The sequence below is a fragment of the Polyodon spathula genome, chromosome 26 (genome assembly GCF_017654505.1).
Source record: "Polyodon spathula isolate WHYD16114869_AA chromosome 26, ASM1765450v1, whole genome shotgun sequence".
In the NCBI taxonomy this organism is placed as follows: domain Eukaryota; kingdom Metazoa; phylum Chordata; class Actinopteri; order Acipenseriformes; family Polyodontidae; genus Polyodon; species Polyodon spathula.
In genome coordinates, this window is record NC_054559.1 from 7,397,051 (window position 1) to 7,415,830 (window position 18,780).

The window sequence follows — 18,780 nt, forward strand, 5'->3', positions numbered from 1 at the left end:
CAAACAGTGCCACAGATTCTCAATGGGATTGAGATCAGGACTTTGACTGGGCCACTGTAGGACATTCACCTTTTTGTTCTTGAGCCACTCCAGTGTTGCTTTGGCCTTGTGCTTGGGATCATTGTCCTGCTGAAAGGTGAATTTCCTCCCAAGCTTCAGTTTTTTAGCGGACTGAAGCAGATTCTCTTGCAGTATTTTCCTGTATTTTGCTCCATCCATTCTTCCTTCAGTTGTAACAAGATGCCCAGTCCCTGCTGATGAGAAGCATCCCCACAGTATGATGCTGCCACCACCATACTTCACTGTAGGGATGGTGTGTCTTGAGGCATGGGCAGTGTTAGGTTTGCGCCACACATAGCGCTTTGAGTTTTGGCCAAAAAGCTCTATCTTGGTCTCATCTGACCACAAAACCTTTTCCCACATCGCAGCTGGGTCACTCTCATGCTTTCTGGCAAACTCCAGACGTGCTTTCAGATGGTACTTTTTGAGTAACTGCTTCTTTCTTGCCACCCTCCCATACAGGCCAGTGTTATGCAGAGCTCTTGATATGGTTGACTGGTGCACCATTACTCCACTCCCAGCCACTGAACTCTGTAGCTCCTTCAAAGTGATTGTTGGCCTCTCTGTGGCTTCTCTCACAAGTCTCCTTCTTGTTTGAGTGCTGAGTTTTGAGGGACAGCCTTTTCTTGGCAGTGCCTGGGTGGTGTGATGCAGCTTCCACTTCCTGATTATTGATCCAACTGTGCTCACTGGGATATCCAAACACGTGGGTATTATTTTGTACCCTTTCCCTAATCTATGCATTTGTATTACTTTATCTCTAACTTCTGTAGAATGTTCTTTGGTCTTCATTTTCCTTCAGATTTACAGCCTTACCAATGATCCTTCAACAGTGGGGTTTTTATCCAGAAAATGTGACAGCAACTTTAATGGTTCACAGGTGGAGGCCAATGGTAAGGTAATTGTGTCCTCATTAGGGCAATTTCTTTCATCGGTGCAAACTGGGAGCTTCCACAGCACAGGGGTTGAATACTTATGCAAGCAAGATATTTCAGTTTTTTATTTTTCTTAAAAATATTTCCCAACATAAAACAAATGTCACCTTACAATAATTGATTCTGAGTTTCAGTGTTTAAAAATAAAATATCAAACAGAACGAAATTTCAATGTACCATTTGTAATTTGGTATTATGAGAAAATTGGTCAGGGGTTTGAATACTTTTGCAAGGCACTGTATATATATATATATATATATATATATATATATATATATATATATATATATATATATATATATACACACACACACACACACAGAGCCTATAGAAAGTCTGCACCCCCTTAAACTTTTTTTACATATTGTTGTGTCAGTGCCTCAGAGTTTCATGCATTTAAATGGGGATTTTTTCCTATTTATCTACACACCATACTCCACACTTGGGGAGTGTTCCTTGGGGAGCGTTGATGGACAGCAAACTTCAGGTCATGCTACAAAATTTTGATTGGATTTAGGTCTGGGCTTTGACTGGGCCGCTCAAAGGCATTTACCTTTTTTGTTCCTAAGCCACTCCAGTGTAGCTTTGGGTGTGTGCTTTGGGTTGTTGTCATGCTGAGGACAACGGATTTTACTCAAGGACTTCTTTGTACTTTGCTCCATTCATTTTCCTTCTATCCTGACAAGTGCCCCAGTACCTGCCAATGAGAAACATCCCCATAACATGATGTTGCCACCACCATGCTTCACAGTAGGGATAGTGTTCTTTGGGTGATGCGCTGTGTTGGGTTTGTGCCAAACATAACACTTTGCATTTAGGCCAAAAAGTTCAATTTTACGTTCGTCAGACCACAAAACTTTTTTCCACATGGCTACAGAATCTCCTGAGTGTTTTTTTTGCCTACTTCAAACTCTTGAGTTATGGCTTCCTTCTTGCCACCCTACCATACAGACCAGATTTGTGGAGTGCTTGGGATATTGTTGTCACATGCACACTTTGACCAGTCTTGGCCATAAAAGCCTGTAGCTCTTGTAAAGTTGCCATTGGCCTCTTGGTAGCCTCTCTGATCAGTTTTGCTATTTTGTCCAGTTTGGAGGGACGGCCTGATCTAGGCAGGGTCTTGGTGGTGCCATACACCTTCCACTTCTTAATAATCATTGTGACCGTGCTCTAAGGGATATTCAAGGCCTTTGGTATTTTTTTTTATACCCTTCCTCTGATCTGTGCCTTTCAACAACCATCCCGGAGTTCTTTTGAAAGCGTCTTGGTGCTCATGGTTGAGTCTTTGGTTTCAAGTGCACTACCCAGCAGAGGGACTGCTGAATTTATCTTGAAATCAGTTTAACAAGATGGAGGCCACTTAACATGGTGTGTGATTTTGAAGGCGATCAGTTACACCTGAGCTAATTTAGGATTGCTATTACAAGGGGGGTGAGGACTTATCCAGCCAAGCTATATCAGTTTTTATTTTTAATTAATTTTCTACAAATTTCTAGAATATTTTTTTCACTTAGAAGTTGTGGGGTGGGATGTGTAGATAAATGAAGAAAAAAAAACAATTTTAATGCATTTAAATTTCAGGCTGTAAGGCAACAAAAGGTCAAAATTTTGAAAGGGGGTGTAGACTTTCTATAGGCCCTTTGTATATGTGTATGTGTGTGTGTGTGTGTGTGTATATATATATATATATATATATATATATATATATATATATATATATATATATATATATATATATATATATAAAAACAGTTATCCTGTTGTAATGAAACTTGCTAAGGATCTTCTTTAGCACAGAGGAGATGTATAGGTATCCTGTCTGCTCCCAATTTCTCCTAGTACTCCACATTTACAGAAAGCCACAGATATTATGAGGACATGTGTAGATAGACTTTGTTTTAATGAGAATTTACTTTGTGTATCTCTTTTCTCTATCTGGTCAGTTTCAGAGTAATGAAGCCTTGTTTGAAGCCGTGGAGCACCAGGAGCTAGATTTGGTGCAGCTGCTGCTGAGTCAGTACAGTCTGGAGGAGCTGGATCTCAACACTCCTAACAGTGAGGGCCTACTCCCACTGGACATCGCCATCATGACCAACAATGTGCCCATGGCTAGGATACTGCTGCAGGCTGGCGCCAAGGAGAGCCCACATTGTGAGTTTTAACCAAGGTTTTATTTCACCCTTTAACCGAGCAACATATATCTCAAATGTGCAGTTATGAAACAAATTTACAGCAAACGTGTTATTTTTGTTTGTTTTTTTTTAAATCATGGTGTCTAGTACTACACCAGGTTAAATACAGTTTCCATGTTATTTACACACTCCATGTGTAAATAACTGTCCCCTAGCCTCTGTCTCTACTCAGTTTCCAACGGTGACCTTTGTTCTTGATGTCTGTGCTGTGCTTAAAATATTGGCTAGGGTTAACTTTGTGGACTTGACAAGTTGAATATTGAAATTTCAGTCGGCTTGTTTTTTCATCAAACCTTTTGCCAGAAAAGACTATATAAAATGTAATCTATAAAGTATAGTAAAACATAGGGAGACTGTCACTTCTGTTACCACTGCACCATTATCAACCCCTATATTCTCTAAATTAGCCTAATTTTCAGAATTTCAGTGGAGACAGTGTGTAGTACCGTCGGCTCCCATTTTAAGGGGTTTCTGTCTTGCTTTGAAGGCCCTGTCTGGCAAGTTGACAAATTCAGAACAACAAGGGAAAAAAAAAAAAGCTCTAATGAAAACCTGTTCTCTTGCAACTTCAACAGCGTTTTTTAATTTCGTAATAAAACACAGTTTACCGTGACTGTTAAAGCTCTGTAACACTCACCCACCCTGTACAGTCTCTGTAGCAAAGGCATAGTTAAAGAAGGTATAACTGAAGAAGGCTGCATACATTCATAACTGAGCACTTTATCTGAGATGAATAGAAAAAATATAATGGTAAAAACTAATAAGAAGCAATTTTGTAGCAGGAAGGAGCTGTTAAACAGTTGGTATATGTAGGGTCTTGCTAGTATGGTACTTCAAAACATTTCCTGTGTGAAAGTTTGCCTTTACTTCAAAATACGAGCCTAAGTGTTTAAAACTCAGTAAAAGAAAAAAATATAGGACTAAAGCATCACCTGCAGGGCAGACACCTCCTTTCTTTCCTGAATTGGTGAGACTCAAGCATTTGGAACCTGTCTCTCACCGAACAAAATCTCACACAACATACAGTGTATCCATTCCAATTAGTAAATCAGTTGTACGCCAGTTAAAACTAAATCCAGCAGAGTGGTAATCTTCTGTACCAAAATAGCAATGTCAATGACACAGTAAAAATGATAAGCGCAAAAATACTCAGTCCTTTAAACTTTAGAAAGCGCTCAAGTTCCTTCTAGCTAATTGATGCACAGATAGAATTTCCTTTAATATGCAGCAACAGCACAAATTTTACCCAAACCATGTTCTGATCTCATAATTGCTAATGCTAATAAGGGCTAAATATTCAGAACTTCTTGGACAAAATTGATGAAACTTTGCATGGACAGTGGCAGCATCAGTCCAGCACCTCTTCTCAGAGCTCTCAGTTATATTGACAAGGGTTTTGAAATAAGTTGTTTTTCTTCTGACTGACCAAAAAATGTGAGTGACCTTCTACTAAAGTCGGCAATCCCTGGCTCCCAGCAAATTGTTTAAGTGGAAACAGATGTGCTGCTTTTCACAATGCTTTGCACACCAGGTTTGAAATACCTGGCAATGGAGATATAGTATAGGTGGTTGTATGTGCTTCACACTTCACATTTTTCCACATATCTGGTAAAGTGCTTACAGTGGCTTGTGAAAGTATTGACCCCCCCTTGGCATTTTTCCTATTTTGTTGCCTTACTACCTGGAATTAAAATTTATTTTTTGGGGGGTTTGTATCATTTGATTTACACAACATGCCTACCACTTTGAAGATGCAAAATATTTTTTATTGTGAAACAAACAAGAAATAAGACAAAAAACAGAAAACTTGAGCGTGCATAAGTATTCACCCCGCCAAAGTCAATGCTTTGTAGAGCCAACTTTTGCAGCAATTATAGCTGCAAGTCTCTTGGGGTATGTATCTATAAGCTTGGCACATCTAGCCACTGGGATTTTTGCCCATTCTTCAAGGCAAAACTGCTCCAGCTCCTTCAAGTTGGATGGGTTCTGCTGGTGTACAGCAATCTTTAAGTCATACCACAGATTCTCAATTGGATTGAGGTCTGGGCTTTGACTAGGCCATTCCAAGACATTTAAATGTTTCCCCTTAAACCACTCGAGTGTTGCTTTAACAGTATGCTTAGGGTCATTGTCCTGCTGGAAGGTGACCCTCCGTCCCAGTCTCAAATCTCTGGAAGACTGAAACAGGTTTCCCTCAAGAATTTCCCTGTATTTAGCACCATCCATCATTCCTTCAGTTCTGACCAGTTTCCCAGTCCATGCCGATGAAAAACATCCCCATAGCATGATGCTGCCACCACCATGCTTCACTGTGGGGATGGTGTTCTCGGGGTGATGAGAGGTGTTGGGTTTGTGCCAGACATAGCGTTTTCCTTGATGGCTAAAAAGCTCAATTTTATTCTCATCTGACCAGAGTACCTTCTTCCATATGTTTGGGGAGTCTCCCACATGCCTTTTGGCGAACACCAAACGTGTTTGCTTATTTTTTTCTTTAAGCAATGGCTTTTTTCTGGCCACTCTTCCATAAAGCCCAGCTCTGTGGAGTGTACGGCTTAAAGTGGTCCTACAGACAGATACTCCAATCTTTGCTGTGGAGCGTTGCAGCTCCTTCAGGGTTATCTTTGGTCTCTTTGTTGCCTCTCTGATTAATGCCCTCCTTGCCTGGTCCGTGAGTTTTTGTGGGTGGCCCTCTCTTGCCAGGTTTGTTGTGGTGCCATATTCTTTCAGTTTTTTAATAATGGCTTTAATGGTGCTCCGTGGGATGTTCAAAGTTTTGGATATTTTTTTATAACCCAACCCTGATCTGTACTTCTCCACAACTTTGTCCCTGACCTGTTTGGAGAGCTCCTTGGTCTTCATGGTGCCGCTTGCTTGGTGGTGCCCCTTGCTTAGTGGTGTTGCAGACTCTGGGGCCTTTCAGAACAGGTGTATATATACTGAGATCACGTGACAGATCACGTGACATTTAGATTGCACACAGGTGGACTTTATTTAACTAATTATGTGACTTCTGAAGGTAATTGGTTGCACCAGATCTTATTTAGAGGCATAATAGCAAAGGGGGTGAATACATATGCATGGACCACTTTTTATTTTTTTTCATTTCACTTCACCAATCTGTATGTCCATTACATGAAATCCAAATAAAAATCCATTTTAATTCCAGGTTGTAAGGCAACAAAATAGGAAAAATGCCAAGGGGGGTCAATACTTTCACAAGTCACTGTATCTATTTGTGTTAAAAGCATGTTAAGGGCTAAAATGTATGAGTTATGAAGACCTAGGACAGGGGGTAGGAGATACCTCTTTACACAGAGTGGTGGATATGTAGAATCACTGGGATCCTTTAAGACAACACTCTGGGATCAGTCAGCTATTAGGAACTCTATGAGAATTGACGTGCCAAATGGCCTCCTTTAATTTGCAACTTCCTGTTATGATTACTGCAACCCTGAACCATGACATAGCAGATAAGAGGAATGAGATACAGACAGAAACACCTAAAGGAGACCAGGAAAAATGCACCTGGGACCAATAATTTGCCACTTCCCAAAATACAGTTGGTGTGTTTACCATATCTGTGGCACATTGGCTTGATTTGCAGTCTTGGTCTGGGATGCAGATGTCCTAACTAGTAGGGAACCCTCTGTCATTCCCCTTTCAAACTATCGCAGTCAAAGGAGGCATTTCAGAGTAGACGAACACACTCGTAAAGTGACTGCCAGTTCAAAGACAGACAATTAAAAACAGATATGAGGCGTGCTGAAAGAATCAAACAATTGACTTTTAAGGAGCCAAGGTTGGTGGAGGGTTTAATCAAAGCTGGCAACATCAAGTTTACTACGTTTCTGAGTTTAATCATCAGTCAGTCTGTGTTGGGATTTATGCCATCTGTGCCATGAAAGCAATCTGAAAAACTCAATCACATCTCAATATTATGTTACCGGCGTTTCTGTGTCTGCAATCCAATTTGCAAGCAGACGTGAGGTAAAAGATGGGCTCATTTATAAATGAATTCCCCTTTTTCAATATCTGCATGATAGTAAAATGCATTGACAGCCCTTCCTCTGTCAACATGGTGCTTAAGTTTATAAAACACGGTGCTTAAGTTTAAAAAATTGTAAAAACAACTATACACATACTATTTTTTATGCGGATTTTCCATTATTGTCTATGGGGAAAATACCGATTTTGCACATATTCACAAAGGCACAAAAAGGCAAGAAAAAAGTAGAACAAATAAATAAAAGGCATCACCAAAATTCTCTGCTGTCCTTTCTCTTTAATTGGGAAATATTCTCTGGTAGTATGTTGCAATAAAAACTGTTGCAGAACACATACTGTCTCGTGTCCCCCCCTTGTGTTTTGACGTTATTTTTGTTGCGGTGTGTTTCAGTCGTGAGTCTGGAGAGCCGCGCGCTGCACTTGGCTACACTGGTCCGAGAAGCGGAGCAGCGAGTCAGTGACCTCACCGCACGGGTAGTGAATGAAGCGCCGGGCGAGCGAGACGGCTCGGAGAGAGAGAAGCAGCTGAAGGGCTGGGAGTGGAGGCACCGGCTCTTCAAACGCATGAAGGCGGGCTTTGAGCATGCACGTGAGTATCACGAGAGACCCTACTAGCCACAGTTTAAAGATTTACACGTTCAGAAATTTTACTAAAGGTTTAACCGTTGTGAAAGATACAGATATTTAATACAGATAATGTTGTAGTATATTATAACAACACTCTAATAGAGTAATCATTACAAAAAATGTGTACTCATGTAAGCAACAATTCATGCGTCAAACCTAAACCATTGCATTTTTTTTTTCACAATGTATAACCCATTGCCATACTAGGTACATGGCACCACAACTACACATGTGATGCTCCATTTTTTTTAAAATCTGACTTCTCTATTTCTACCTGTTTGGTTTCCTAAAATGGCCACTGTAATAACTGTATTTATCGTCGACTTATCACACCTGTAAATATTAAAATGATTGTAACTAGAAATATATATAAATATATTATAAAAATAAGTATTACCTGTTGTGCACTTTCTTTCACCAAGTATGTTAAGTTTTGAAAGAAACACATAAGCAGACCTTGCTTTTAGGTTCTAACTGGTTCCCCAACTGACTGATATGCTTTGCAGTCAAGAACATGGTCTGACCCCAAAATCACTGTTGAGGTGAACTAGGAAGTGAAACAGAAACAGATTTCCTGAGAGTAAGGCATGGAAAGTGATAAATTTGTTTAACCTAATTTTAAAAAGAATATATATTTGCTTTTGTGGGGTTTTTGATGTTTTTAAAAAAAATAAATAAAATGTATTGCACATTTAAGATGCCACTATATCGAGAATAAAACGTTTCTGACCGGTAATATTTACACAGTTAGGTTGTTAGCTACAACTGCTTTAAGATAAGGCTTGATACAATTGAGAACAAAAGAGGTTAAAGTGCTGCTTGAATCGTTATTGTGTGACAACTTCAAATCCAACTGGTACTCATTTAATTTAAAAGTGCTATGATTCATTTTAAACAAATGCAGTTGGTGCCCAGATATCTTAAAACTACCAGGGTTTGGTTGCGTTCCCTCTGAGCAATGCCTAATGAGTTCCATGCTAGTGCAGAAAGATAAAATGCTTTTCTCAGAAGCTCATTTGTATTACAGTATACAAATATTCACTAGCGTTTGTAGAACTTAGAGATTTTGCCCCGAGGGTTGAAACAATGACGGACAAGTGGGCAATAATGCTCATTACCGCAGCTGTGGGCTTGATAGCTCAGGGAAGGTCACTTGTTCAGCCCAAGGGGAGCAGTTTTCCTGTGTGTTGAAAACTACAGTCTGTATCTGCGATGGGGATAAAGACCTAGTGGAGGCAATAGTGCACACCCCACACATTTTTCCATATATTTGTAAAACAGCTCGTCCAGTTGTAATATTAAGCCTAAGTTATAGAGTGTATTTGATTCTGGGGATATATGGACGTGATTCTGTGTCTTTGCATTTGTTGAGCTGCAGGTCATACTTCCATGTTTGCATGTATTTGGAAAACAGCTTATTAAACTGTGAGAAAACTTAACATTGTTTCACGTAAATTATGGGGAGTAGCAGATCTGTCTGTATGTCCGTCTGTCTGTAATTTACATTTTTGGTCAGTAATCAGTGGTGTAGAAATAATAGGCACTCGTGTGAAAATGTTAGACCACTTTGCGCTTTATTTAGCCATCTCAAACAAATTCTGAAACTTCTCATGCATTTTACCATTTGTGACTTTTAAAATTAATTGCATTTAATGGCCTATTAAAGTCATCAATTAAATTCGACACTCACTAATATGTCTATTTTGACAATGTTCCAGTTACAGTGGTTCGATTTTATATGCACAACAAATCAAAACAACAGAAGCAATGTAGTGTTCTAAATCTTTTGCACACGACTGCATGTAATGGTCATCAGTTCTTCCGTCATACCGATGGCTCAAATTCTGAATTTACAGCCGCAGCAGAGGATGTATGTTAAACTTGTATTTATTTTAATTCTTAAAACATTTTCATCCAGGGAAATCTGTGAGAAAGCTAGTCCGCCGTTTTGTTCATTGTAGGGTGGCATCAGAGGGGAATATTGGTCACTCAAATGTAGACAACACTGTTGCTGTTTTTGGTTGTGGGATCCTTCATTGTTGCCCTGTATTAGTTGAGAGATGTTTTGGTGACCTCTCTGTCCTCTCCACACAGGTCCCCCAGAGGCCCCCAGCAATGTCCGTCTATCTGTCTGCAGCAGCTCCAGTCTGAGGGTCACCTTCCATGAGCCCCTCAGTGTCAACTCTGCCGTGGTCACCAAGTACCGAGGTAGGTGTGAGTGTGGGCCAGGGGGCAGACCTGTTCTTAAAGTGGAGACAGCTAGACCTGGTGTCAGTGAGGAGAATAGGTAACACGTTATAGATTACAGGAGAAGTTGACATGTAGTGTTAACCTGATCTCAAAGAGTGAAAACAGTATAAATCAAAGGAGGCCTCAGAGAGAGAGTCCAGTGAAGAGCAAACAAACTAGGCCTTAAAGGAATGAGTTAAGAAGATAGTCTGAGGTAACTGAATCTGTTTAGCCTGGGACAAGAAGGAATAGGAGGGGGACTTGATTCAAGTTTTTAATATCATAAAGAGTTGACAAAGTTTAACTGAGTCAAAACTTTAAACTCAGTACAGAAACCAGGACCAGAGGATATGGTTGGATCCTTTAAGACATGACTTAATATATTTCCGAATGCCACGAGGCCAGTCAGCCCATCAATGCCTATGCTTTCTAGTAGCTGAATGGTCCCAAAACTTTGTCTAGTGCAATAAAGCCCAGCGGAAGCATGGTGTAGTTAAGCATTGTAAGACCCAGTGGTGGAGTTATGGTAAAGCGTTTAAAAAAAACATGGCAAGCTATGGCAGAAGCATAGTATAACCCTGGAAAAGCTGTGGTAAACTTTTATAAGGGCTTTAGCCTCCAACTAAGTCTATGTGCTGTGTGCTACAAGTATTGGCTAAGACTGCCAACTCATTTTAAGGCAGGGTGTGAGGTTACAATTTAAGGCAGGGTGTGAGGTTATAGTTTTGGAGCAGGTCGAGCTGTAGAGCCCCCTGGATTCATTGGATCTGTTCTCTGCAGTGGAGTGGAGTTGTTCCCCCTCGTTCTCCCCTCTGCTGGGTGAAGCTACCATTGAGGACATGAAAGTTCTGCAGTACACCATCACAGCGCTGTGCCCGGTGAGTACAGACCAACACTCACATCAAAAACATCTGTTTGTAAAATAATTCAGAACTCTTACCTGATGTGCACTTCCATTCACGACACAGGTGCATCAAATGTGCATTATTGATAGAAATGGATGTTTTAGCAAACATGTATTTGCATTTTGAAATGTTATTAAAGAGTTGGCAGCTTCAGATTACTGTGCTGTATATATTTTATTTACTGTTCCCTTACCTTATAATGTATGCTAGATCAGTCAAAGTGTGAGAACTGCCGGGTGCACAGCAGTGTATTGCCAGCAAAACAAAGGAAACTTTGTGGTCCAAAGTGGCAGATCACGAATGGTGCTGGCTTTTACTTCTATAAAGATATTTCCGAATATTACAGGTGCCTATAGCAGGCAAATTTAATAGCATCTCCAAAACTCAGACGAAAGCAACTAACAAAAAAAAAAGTATTTAAGTAATTGCAAAAAGAACTACTATTTTAAATAAATATGAAACTGCTTGCTTTTTGACATAACTTTTTGGCAATAGGACTTTGTTATATGATTAAAAATGTATTCTACAACGTGAAATGTATAATTTGAAAGATGACTTTCTTCCTTTCTACAGTGATTCTGAGCCAGGCCCCCCTTTCTATCTCTAACAATTCCAACACAGGCCTTCCCCGCACACAACCTGCTCTGTAATGTATTCCTCTATAAATCACAAAGCATCACTCCCCTACCTGTAAAGATCAATTCCTGCACCAGCTCCGTGGCTAATTGGAGTCTGCAGGCAGCGACAGCAGTAGGGTAGCCCCCACCCCCGCGGCCTGGGCTCCAAATGTTAAGAGGGTCACGTTCCGGTCAAGGCATCGCACTCCTGATTTATCTGGCTGAGAAAGTGCGGATGGGCCTGGTTCCACGGCAGGCCTACATGCTGCTGTGTGTTATGCTCCTAATGACTCCCCCCACTAGATATTCTTCCACATTTCAGGTTACGTTATATTGTCTCTCAGGGGCCAGTATGTCGCTAGGTTCTTTTTATGTTGTGTTTTGTTTTGTTTGGTTTAATCCATCCCTGCAGACCCAGAGTTTGAATTAAGAGTAGCTCTTGCCCTGTGCTTGTGTGCTTCAAAACAACCTTCTTCACCTTAAGAGACCTGTGGGGTCAATTTTTACTAAAGGGTAGTGAATGGGCCAGGCCACTGATACACGTTCTGAGGTAGTCTTTTGAAGGATGTTTAAACCAGGGGTATCAGCATATAAAGGACAAGGGCCTATAAGATGGGGAATTTGGCCAAAAATGAAATATTTACTGTGGAAGTTTTCTCACCTTTGATGGCTATCATAGTATATTTGTAGACATTACACCGTGTAACAATTTTTTTTTTTTTTTTTTTTTTTCCTGGGTAGTAAGTGTTATTTCCTAATTGCTTATGCCTCAAAAGTATAGAAAATGGCTATTATTCCCCACAAACTGGCAAATCACTGTCCTGGTCACAAAAGCAAAGTTTGTGGGGAATAATAGCCATTTTCTATACCTTTGAGGCATAAGCAATTAGGAAATAACACTTACTACCCAGGAACAAAAATTGTGTTACATAGTGTTGTGCTTAGCATTATGATATATAAATATTGCAAAAATTATATTGTTTAAAAATCACAATCACCTGGAGTAAAAACACCAGTGTTTACCTTTGAAGTGGTGACGTGTGCAAATTCAATAAGGTTTTTGCAAGCACGCTAAGGTGACTCGATCCCTTACGATTTTGTCTCCCTGCAGGAGTGTCAAAGCCAATACTTCCTGTGTCAATCTCCCCCTTTTTTTCTTTGCTTTGACTTTCAAATGATTTATGTTTCAGGGTACCCAGTATTATGTGCAAGTCTCAGCCTACAATATGAAAGGATGGGGGCCGGCCCAGTCTTCAGTCCCAGTTTGTGCAGCACCCTCCAGTAGGTCTTCATCCCTTATTTCTTATTATTTCTATGTATTTTATTGATGTATTCTTATTTAAAGCTTTTGCTCATATTCGCTGAGATGTTAGAGTCTCTTTAATTTAAATGTTTACACTTCTGTGAAGAGCAACATCAGGATAACAGTGGCCGGTTTACATTTTAAGCTTGAAAACCCCTTCCCTGTAGCACTAGATTCCATCAGATAGTGTGGTAGCACAGCACAATCCTTTGGGCCAGATGCCTGTTAGCAAACAATTATGTTCCTATGTTCTGATGTAATGCCGTGGATTGCTAATGGTTCTCCTAGAGTTTCTTCAGGGTAGATATGTGCTGAAAACTGTCCCCTAGGCTTAACCCATTCTCTCTTCGAAACCAGAGATGCCTTCTGCAGATGGCAGCTGTTCACAGTTGGATAACAGAAACACGGTCATCAGGGACTGTCTCAGGGAAAATGCTTCTCGGACTTGGAGGAACTGTTACTGTAGCCAAATATTTAGCACTCTGAATTGCCATTGTAGAATAGTTTGCTTCCTATCTGAATTAAGTAATTTCATAGCAACAAAAGTGTCAAACTGCTTAAAAACTTGCCTCAAATGCTTTTTTAATTACATTTTTATTGTTCCCTTACAGTTTTATGCTGTTTAATAATTTTTCTCTTAATCTGGCTTTATCTTGCTGTGAGCTTGTCTTCTTGGCATTATCCACATCAGGGTCGTAATGTACACTGAGGCAGCCTCTGTAAAAAATCATTTAGGTACATTTTTTTTTAAAGTACATAATATATCTAAAGATTTTTTTTAAAAATAATGTGCCCACTTTCATTTTTAAAAGTGGCATAATCAACATGTTTTATTAGACCTGTCAACGCTACCTTATTTGCCGGGACTCTCCTGTTTTTTGAACATTTCTCCTGGACAACTCCCAGGACAGATTTTCTCCCTATTTTGCTCAAAACTCAGCAAACCTTTAATTTCTGCAAAAGTCATGTACAAGTCTGTGGTTACTGCAATCCCTGTTTGGACCAAGCAGGGTTTAGGACCCGGAGGAGCACTGTGGCAGGCATATCAGCGAGGCAAGCTCACATACTTGACCATCTATGGCTTAGTGTGCGATCAGCTCTCCAGGTAAAAAAAAAAAATTTAAAAATATTGATGCAAATTTCAAGCTTCTTGGACAACAACATATTCTCACATAATCCTAAGCAACATTGTGAAAAGGCATACTTTCTGTAAACTATGCAGAACTGATTTTAACAGTGGTACATGGGAGCAAGAATGATGCTTGTGGTAAGCACAAAAACACCAAAAAGCCAGTGACGCTCAGAAAACCAACGCTTCAATTATAACATCCTTTGTTGTTAAAGGAAAAACAGAGATCAAGAAAGTTATAAATGCAGAGACCTTTACATGTTGTGACAAGGTGATTCTACTACAATTTATGCATCATTGATTTACTAATTCAGATTGATTGATAACGTGTTTCTATACAGCAGTAGTGTATGCTTTGCTGTCGTCCAAAATCAACTACGGTGGACCTGTTTACAAAGTATTGGCTGCTGCCAAATCAACCACCCACAACTACAATACAATAAGAAACACAGAAGCCAAGACAGAATTGGATTGTGAAGCATGGTGTTTTTTTTCTGTTTGATATTATTCCTTTTTAAATACTCGCTGCAGTATGTGTTACAGCAGTGGCAGCACCAGTGTCAGCACCAGTCTTACCAGTCCCAGCAGTGTCAGCACCAGTCTTACCAGTCCCAGCAGTGTCAGCAGCAGTCTTACCAGTCCCAGCAGTGGCATCACCAGTCTTACCAGTTCCAGCAGTAGCAGCACCAGTCTTACCAGTTCGAGCTGTAGCATCAGCGTCACCAGTCTCAGCATTAACTTCAGTAGCAGTGAACCAAACACATGTCTCTCAATGAAGATATAACCCCATCTACTATTAGTCTTGTCCTTTTAATATCACATATTTCTGAGTGTGAATAGGGTAATTTTAGGTGATTTGCTGGGAGACAATTTGTTTTCAAAAGAATATAGGTCATGCAATTTGATTGAAAACTTAACCCTAGGCAATACTTTAACTGCATTGGACCAGAGCACACAGGTAGGTTTACTAAAGTGTTGAACCTGTTGCAAACCAGTTGCAAACAAGTAGGAAGTCTTGGGTAATATATACTATGCAAGCGCAATGCTATTTGTGACTTTTTATGGAATGCTTTACGGCTGCAGTTTCTGTTTGTGGTTCAAGTGTATTTGAGTATGTAATTGTGGGCGTTCCTGCATAAATTCATAAATAGGGGGGTGGAGATCAAATCGGGGTTCTCAAATATTATAATGAGATGTACGAAAGCTGCAGACAATTGCAACAATTACAATTGCATCCATTTTTTAAGAACTTTTGAAAGCATGTTTTAAATTGTCAGAATTGCTGCTGGCATTTCCAAGTCCGCCTTTTCCTGTGTATTGCCAGTTATGTTGAATGCATTTTTTGATGCAAACAGCCAAATACCTATTTGCCCTAAAAGCAGGGTGTACTTACAAGCCTTAAAAAAATTCTATGACATTTCTGATTTCCCCAATGTGTTGGGAACAATAGACTGCACACATGTGCTGCTAACCCCCCCAGCTCATTCTGAGCATCTGAATAGGAAACACCCCTATGATATTAATGTGCTTGTTATTGTGCACAATTTAGCATTACAACACTGACTAACTTAAATAAAAACTGACAGTATATATTTATATTATAGGCTACTCATGATTATACAAATTAATGGTATAATGCAAAATTTGTTGCTGGTCCCTTGAAATTCGTATTAATGAGAATTGATTGCCCCCCTGTAAGTATCTTAACTTGTTAATGCGGCAGCATGATCTAGTTTGTGATAATTTCTTGGCTGTCAAGTTAATAATAATAATAATAATAATTTTAAAAAAATGCTAAAATTAGCCTACAGTCTAAAGCAAAAAAATGTGATAGGTGTTCATTTGATTTTACTACTGTACTGTATACTGTATATAGATCTACTGTACAGATTTCTATATTTTTTCATAATGTAACGTGTAGCCTAGCCAAAACACATTAGTGTTATTTCAGTGCAATGATTTATACATTCCAAATACCTTGAACACAATAATGTATGTGTGTGCGAATTTATTGTATTTTTTTTAAACCCAACACATCCTAATGTCGGACAAACATATACGGTTTAGCGAGGGGCTACTGTAGGGTTATAAAAAGCTTTTTGATACAAACACATTTTTATTTGGGGGTGACGGTGGTGACCCCACTATAGATTCGGATGGGATTAAACTGCCTTTCATTATTTATATATATATATATATATATATATATATATATATATATATATATATATATATATATATAATATTATTTATTTGTCGCACAACTCACACAATGTATAATGCTAGGGATCTCACTAAGAAGATGCAACAAATATTTAAATGAGTTATATTGCAGATATCTTCATTAATATATTTTCTCTTAGTACATACGACAAAATGTAGATTTTGTTAAGTGTCACAACAAAATTCAAATTTCAGTAAGTTTGTACTGCGACTGGCCCATCTTAGTAAACCTACCCCACAGTTGGGTATTAAATGAGACACTTCTTTACACAGAGTGGTGGAATGGAATGGGTTACCTAGCCATGTTGTTCATGCTGAATATTTGGTATCCTCTAAGATTGAGATTAATGAGCTACTACAAACCAGACGAGCTCTGATATCTAATGGCCAAAATGGCGATCCACGAGATCCAGGTTCTTCAAACCGTCTGTGTTTTTGTCCTCAGGCTGGAGGGAGTTTGACGGAAGAGCTCCCAGGCAGAGGGGGCAGAAGGAGGCCCTGGACCAGCTGCTGGGGCAGATCAAAGATGCCCACCGACACTGCACCTGTCATGGTGAGTTACCACTGCAGCCGCTGTTCATAATGTGGAAGCATACCAGTGAACAATACCCTGCTGAGTCCATAAGCCTTCCCATTGAAATAGTTTCCAAAATTTTTCTAAATTATTTGTGGTGGATCATTGCTAAATATACAGGGTGTCCCGTAAGTCAAGCATCATAGGCAATATGATATATTATAACGATTAGGATGTTCTCTGTTAAAGTCGTGTGGCCACAGCATGTTGCTTATCTGCACCACAAATTAACAATTATGCCTACCTTGGATAAAAAATTGATATGCTAAAAAACGATATGTGCGTTTACTATTACTAAAATATTTAGACAATTAGATAAACGTTCATACTTATATCAGCCCCTAAATTCATTCAGTACATTAATAATTTATTGTTATTTGACGGTTTATATTCGTATTGTTTACTGAATGGTAGCACCGTTTGCCAATAACAGTCTAAAACTAGAATAATTACCTAAACGTTTTCCCTGCACATCCCTCTCTACTGTGCCCCCTGTCAGCGCTGTGTGGGTCCCTGAGGGCAGGCTAGGCTTGTGTCAGAAACGGTAGCCACCTCTCCTCTAAGGTCACGTTTGTTGTTCTAACAGAAAGAAACTTTTACTTTGGTTTCAGGGTTATAAATCGTGTGTGGATTGAGGAGGGGCAGTTCCCTGAGGAATTGCTCCTTCGCCCACTCCCCCCCTTTTATAAACACGTTTAATTAAACTTTGAAAGCCCCCTTCACTGGGGCTGAGGAAGCAGTTTTAATGCTGAACTGTCTCACTGAATATTTAGGAGTTTTGTGTTATGTAATGGACAAAGGAGGGTCCAGTCTGTAATTCGACCTCCCGATACTAGAGGGCGCTGAGCCAGCTGAAGGTGTTCCCTTACGAGGATTCGCTGGAGACAACCATCTTGGTGAGGGAAAAATGGCACAAGTGCACAGGTCCCTGCTGCTCTAGTCAGCCATTATTAGGGACACCTGTCTTATTGGTGTTCGGATGACTACAGGGGCAGGGCTCTCGGTATGAAAGGGAAGCGCGCTGTCTCACAACAAAAGGATTGTGGTGCATTAGATAGACAAATGTTTAGTTTGTGTGTGTTTTTTTTTATTTTCCCCTGCAGTCCCCCCCCCCCCCCCCCTCCTGCAGACTTAGCACAGGGGGTTGTCTGGGATGGCGAAGAGACTGGAGGGACGGGGTTATGGCAACGGTGAAAGGATGTAAACAGAGATCCTTCAAATTCCACAAACAGTGTTTTGTAGAATATTTAATTTACACACTTGTTTTTGTGCACCTGAGCACACCTGCCCTCTGTCTGGTTGTTTCTTTTAAAACTATGGGATCGCCAGGCCGAACGATGGATGCAGAGACCCTTCTCAGAGTCCTGACAGAGCAGGAGCCGCCCATGATCAGCATGGTGCCACACTTTATCCAATCACACCACAGCTGATCATAATAGAGTTGTTTAGCAACTTTTGGTTCTGTCCTACTAGTTGACCAATCCCAGTGAAGGGTAACCATCCACCTTACTTAGCGCCCCTCCAGGTCGGGCGGTAGATAGGCAGATTCGTTCTGTCCTTCACAGGCTTTAAGAGATGATATCCCATCATGTTATGATTGCTTTTCTGAGAGCTAGGGTTATGATAATAAACATTTTCAGTGTTGTGGTGTCATTTTTACGGAAGGAAAGCTAGAGATCAGGTTTTTAAATTAAGATATATGCTTCCTATAACAAGTTTTTTCCAACACTACAACGGTCTGTATGGGAATTTTGCCTACAAGCGACTGCCACAAATGAAATGTTCACTATGGAAGTTGTTTCTCTTTTAATGGAACTACCATAGTGTATGGTGTGTCTATTGGCACATTATCTTTTCCATGTGTTTCCAACACAGGACCTCTTTTGTAATTTCATCTTTAAACCATATCCTCTTTTAATATGTATCACATCTTATAATGCTCAACAGTATACTGAAGACTGAAGTTGTATAAAGATGACTA

At 39.9% G+C, this 18,780-nt stretch overlaps 1 protein-coding gene across 2 annotated transcripts in view; it reads left to right on the top strand.

Moving 5' to 3' along the window:
- LOC121300999 (ankyrin repeat and fibronectin type-III domain-containing protein 1-like) overlaps nt 1-18,780 on the top strand; it is a 271,767-nt gene that overhangs the window by 240,385 nt on the left and 12,602 nt on the right. For both annotated transcript variants that reach the window (XM_041230055.1, XM_041230056.1), the window contains 6 exons: nt 2,939-3,146; nt 7,584-7,781; nt 9,914-10,027; nt 10,829-10,926; nt 12,761-12,851; nt 16,671-16,778. In XM_041230055.1, the coding sequence (XP_041085989.1) occupies nt 2,939-3,146; nt 7,584-7,781; nt 9,914-10,027; nt 10,829-10,926; nt 12,761-12,851; nt 16,671-16,778 (817 nt within the window). The remainder of the gene's footprint in view (nt 1-2,938; nt 3,147-7,583; nt 7,782-9,913; nt 10,028-10,828; nt 10,927-12,760; nt 12,852-16,670; nt 16,779-18,780) is intronic.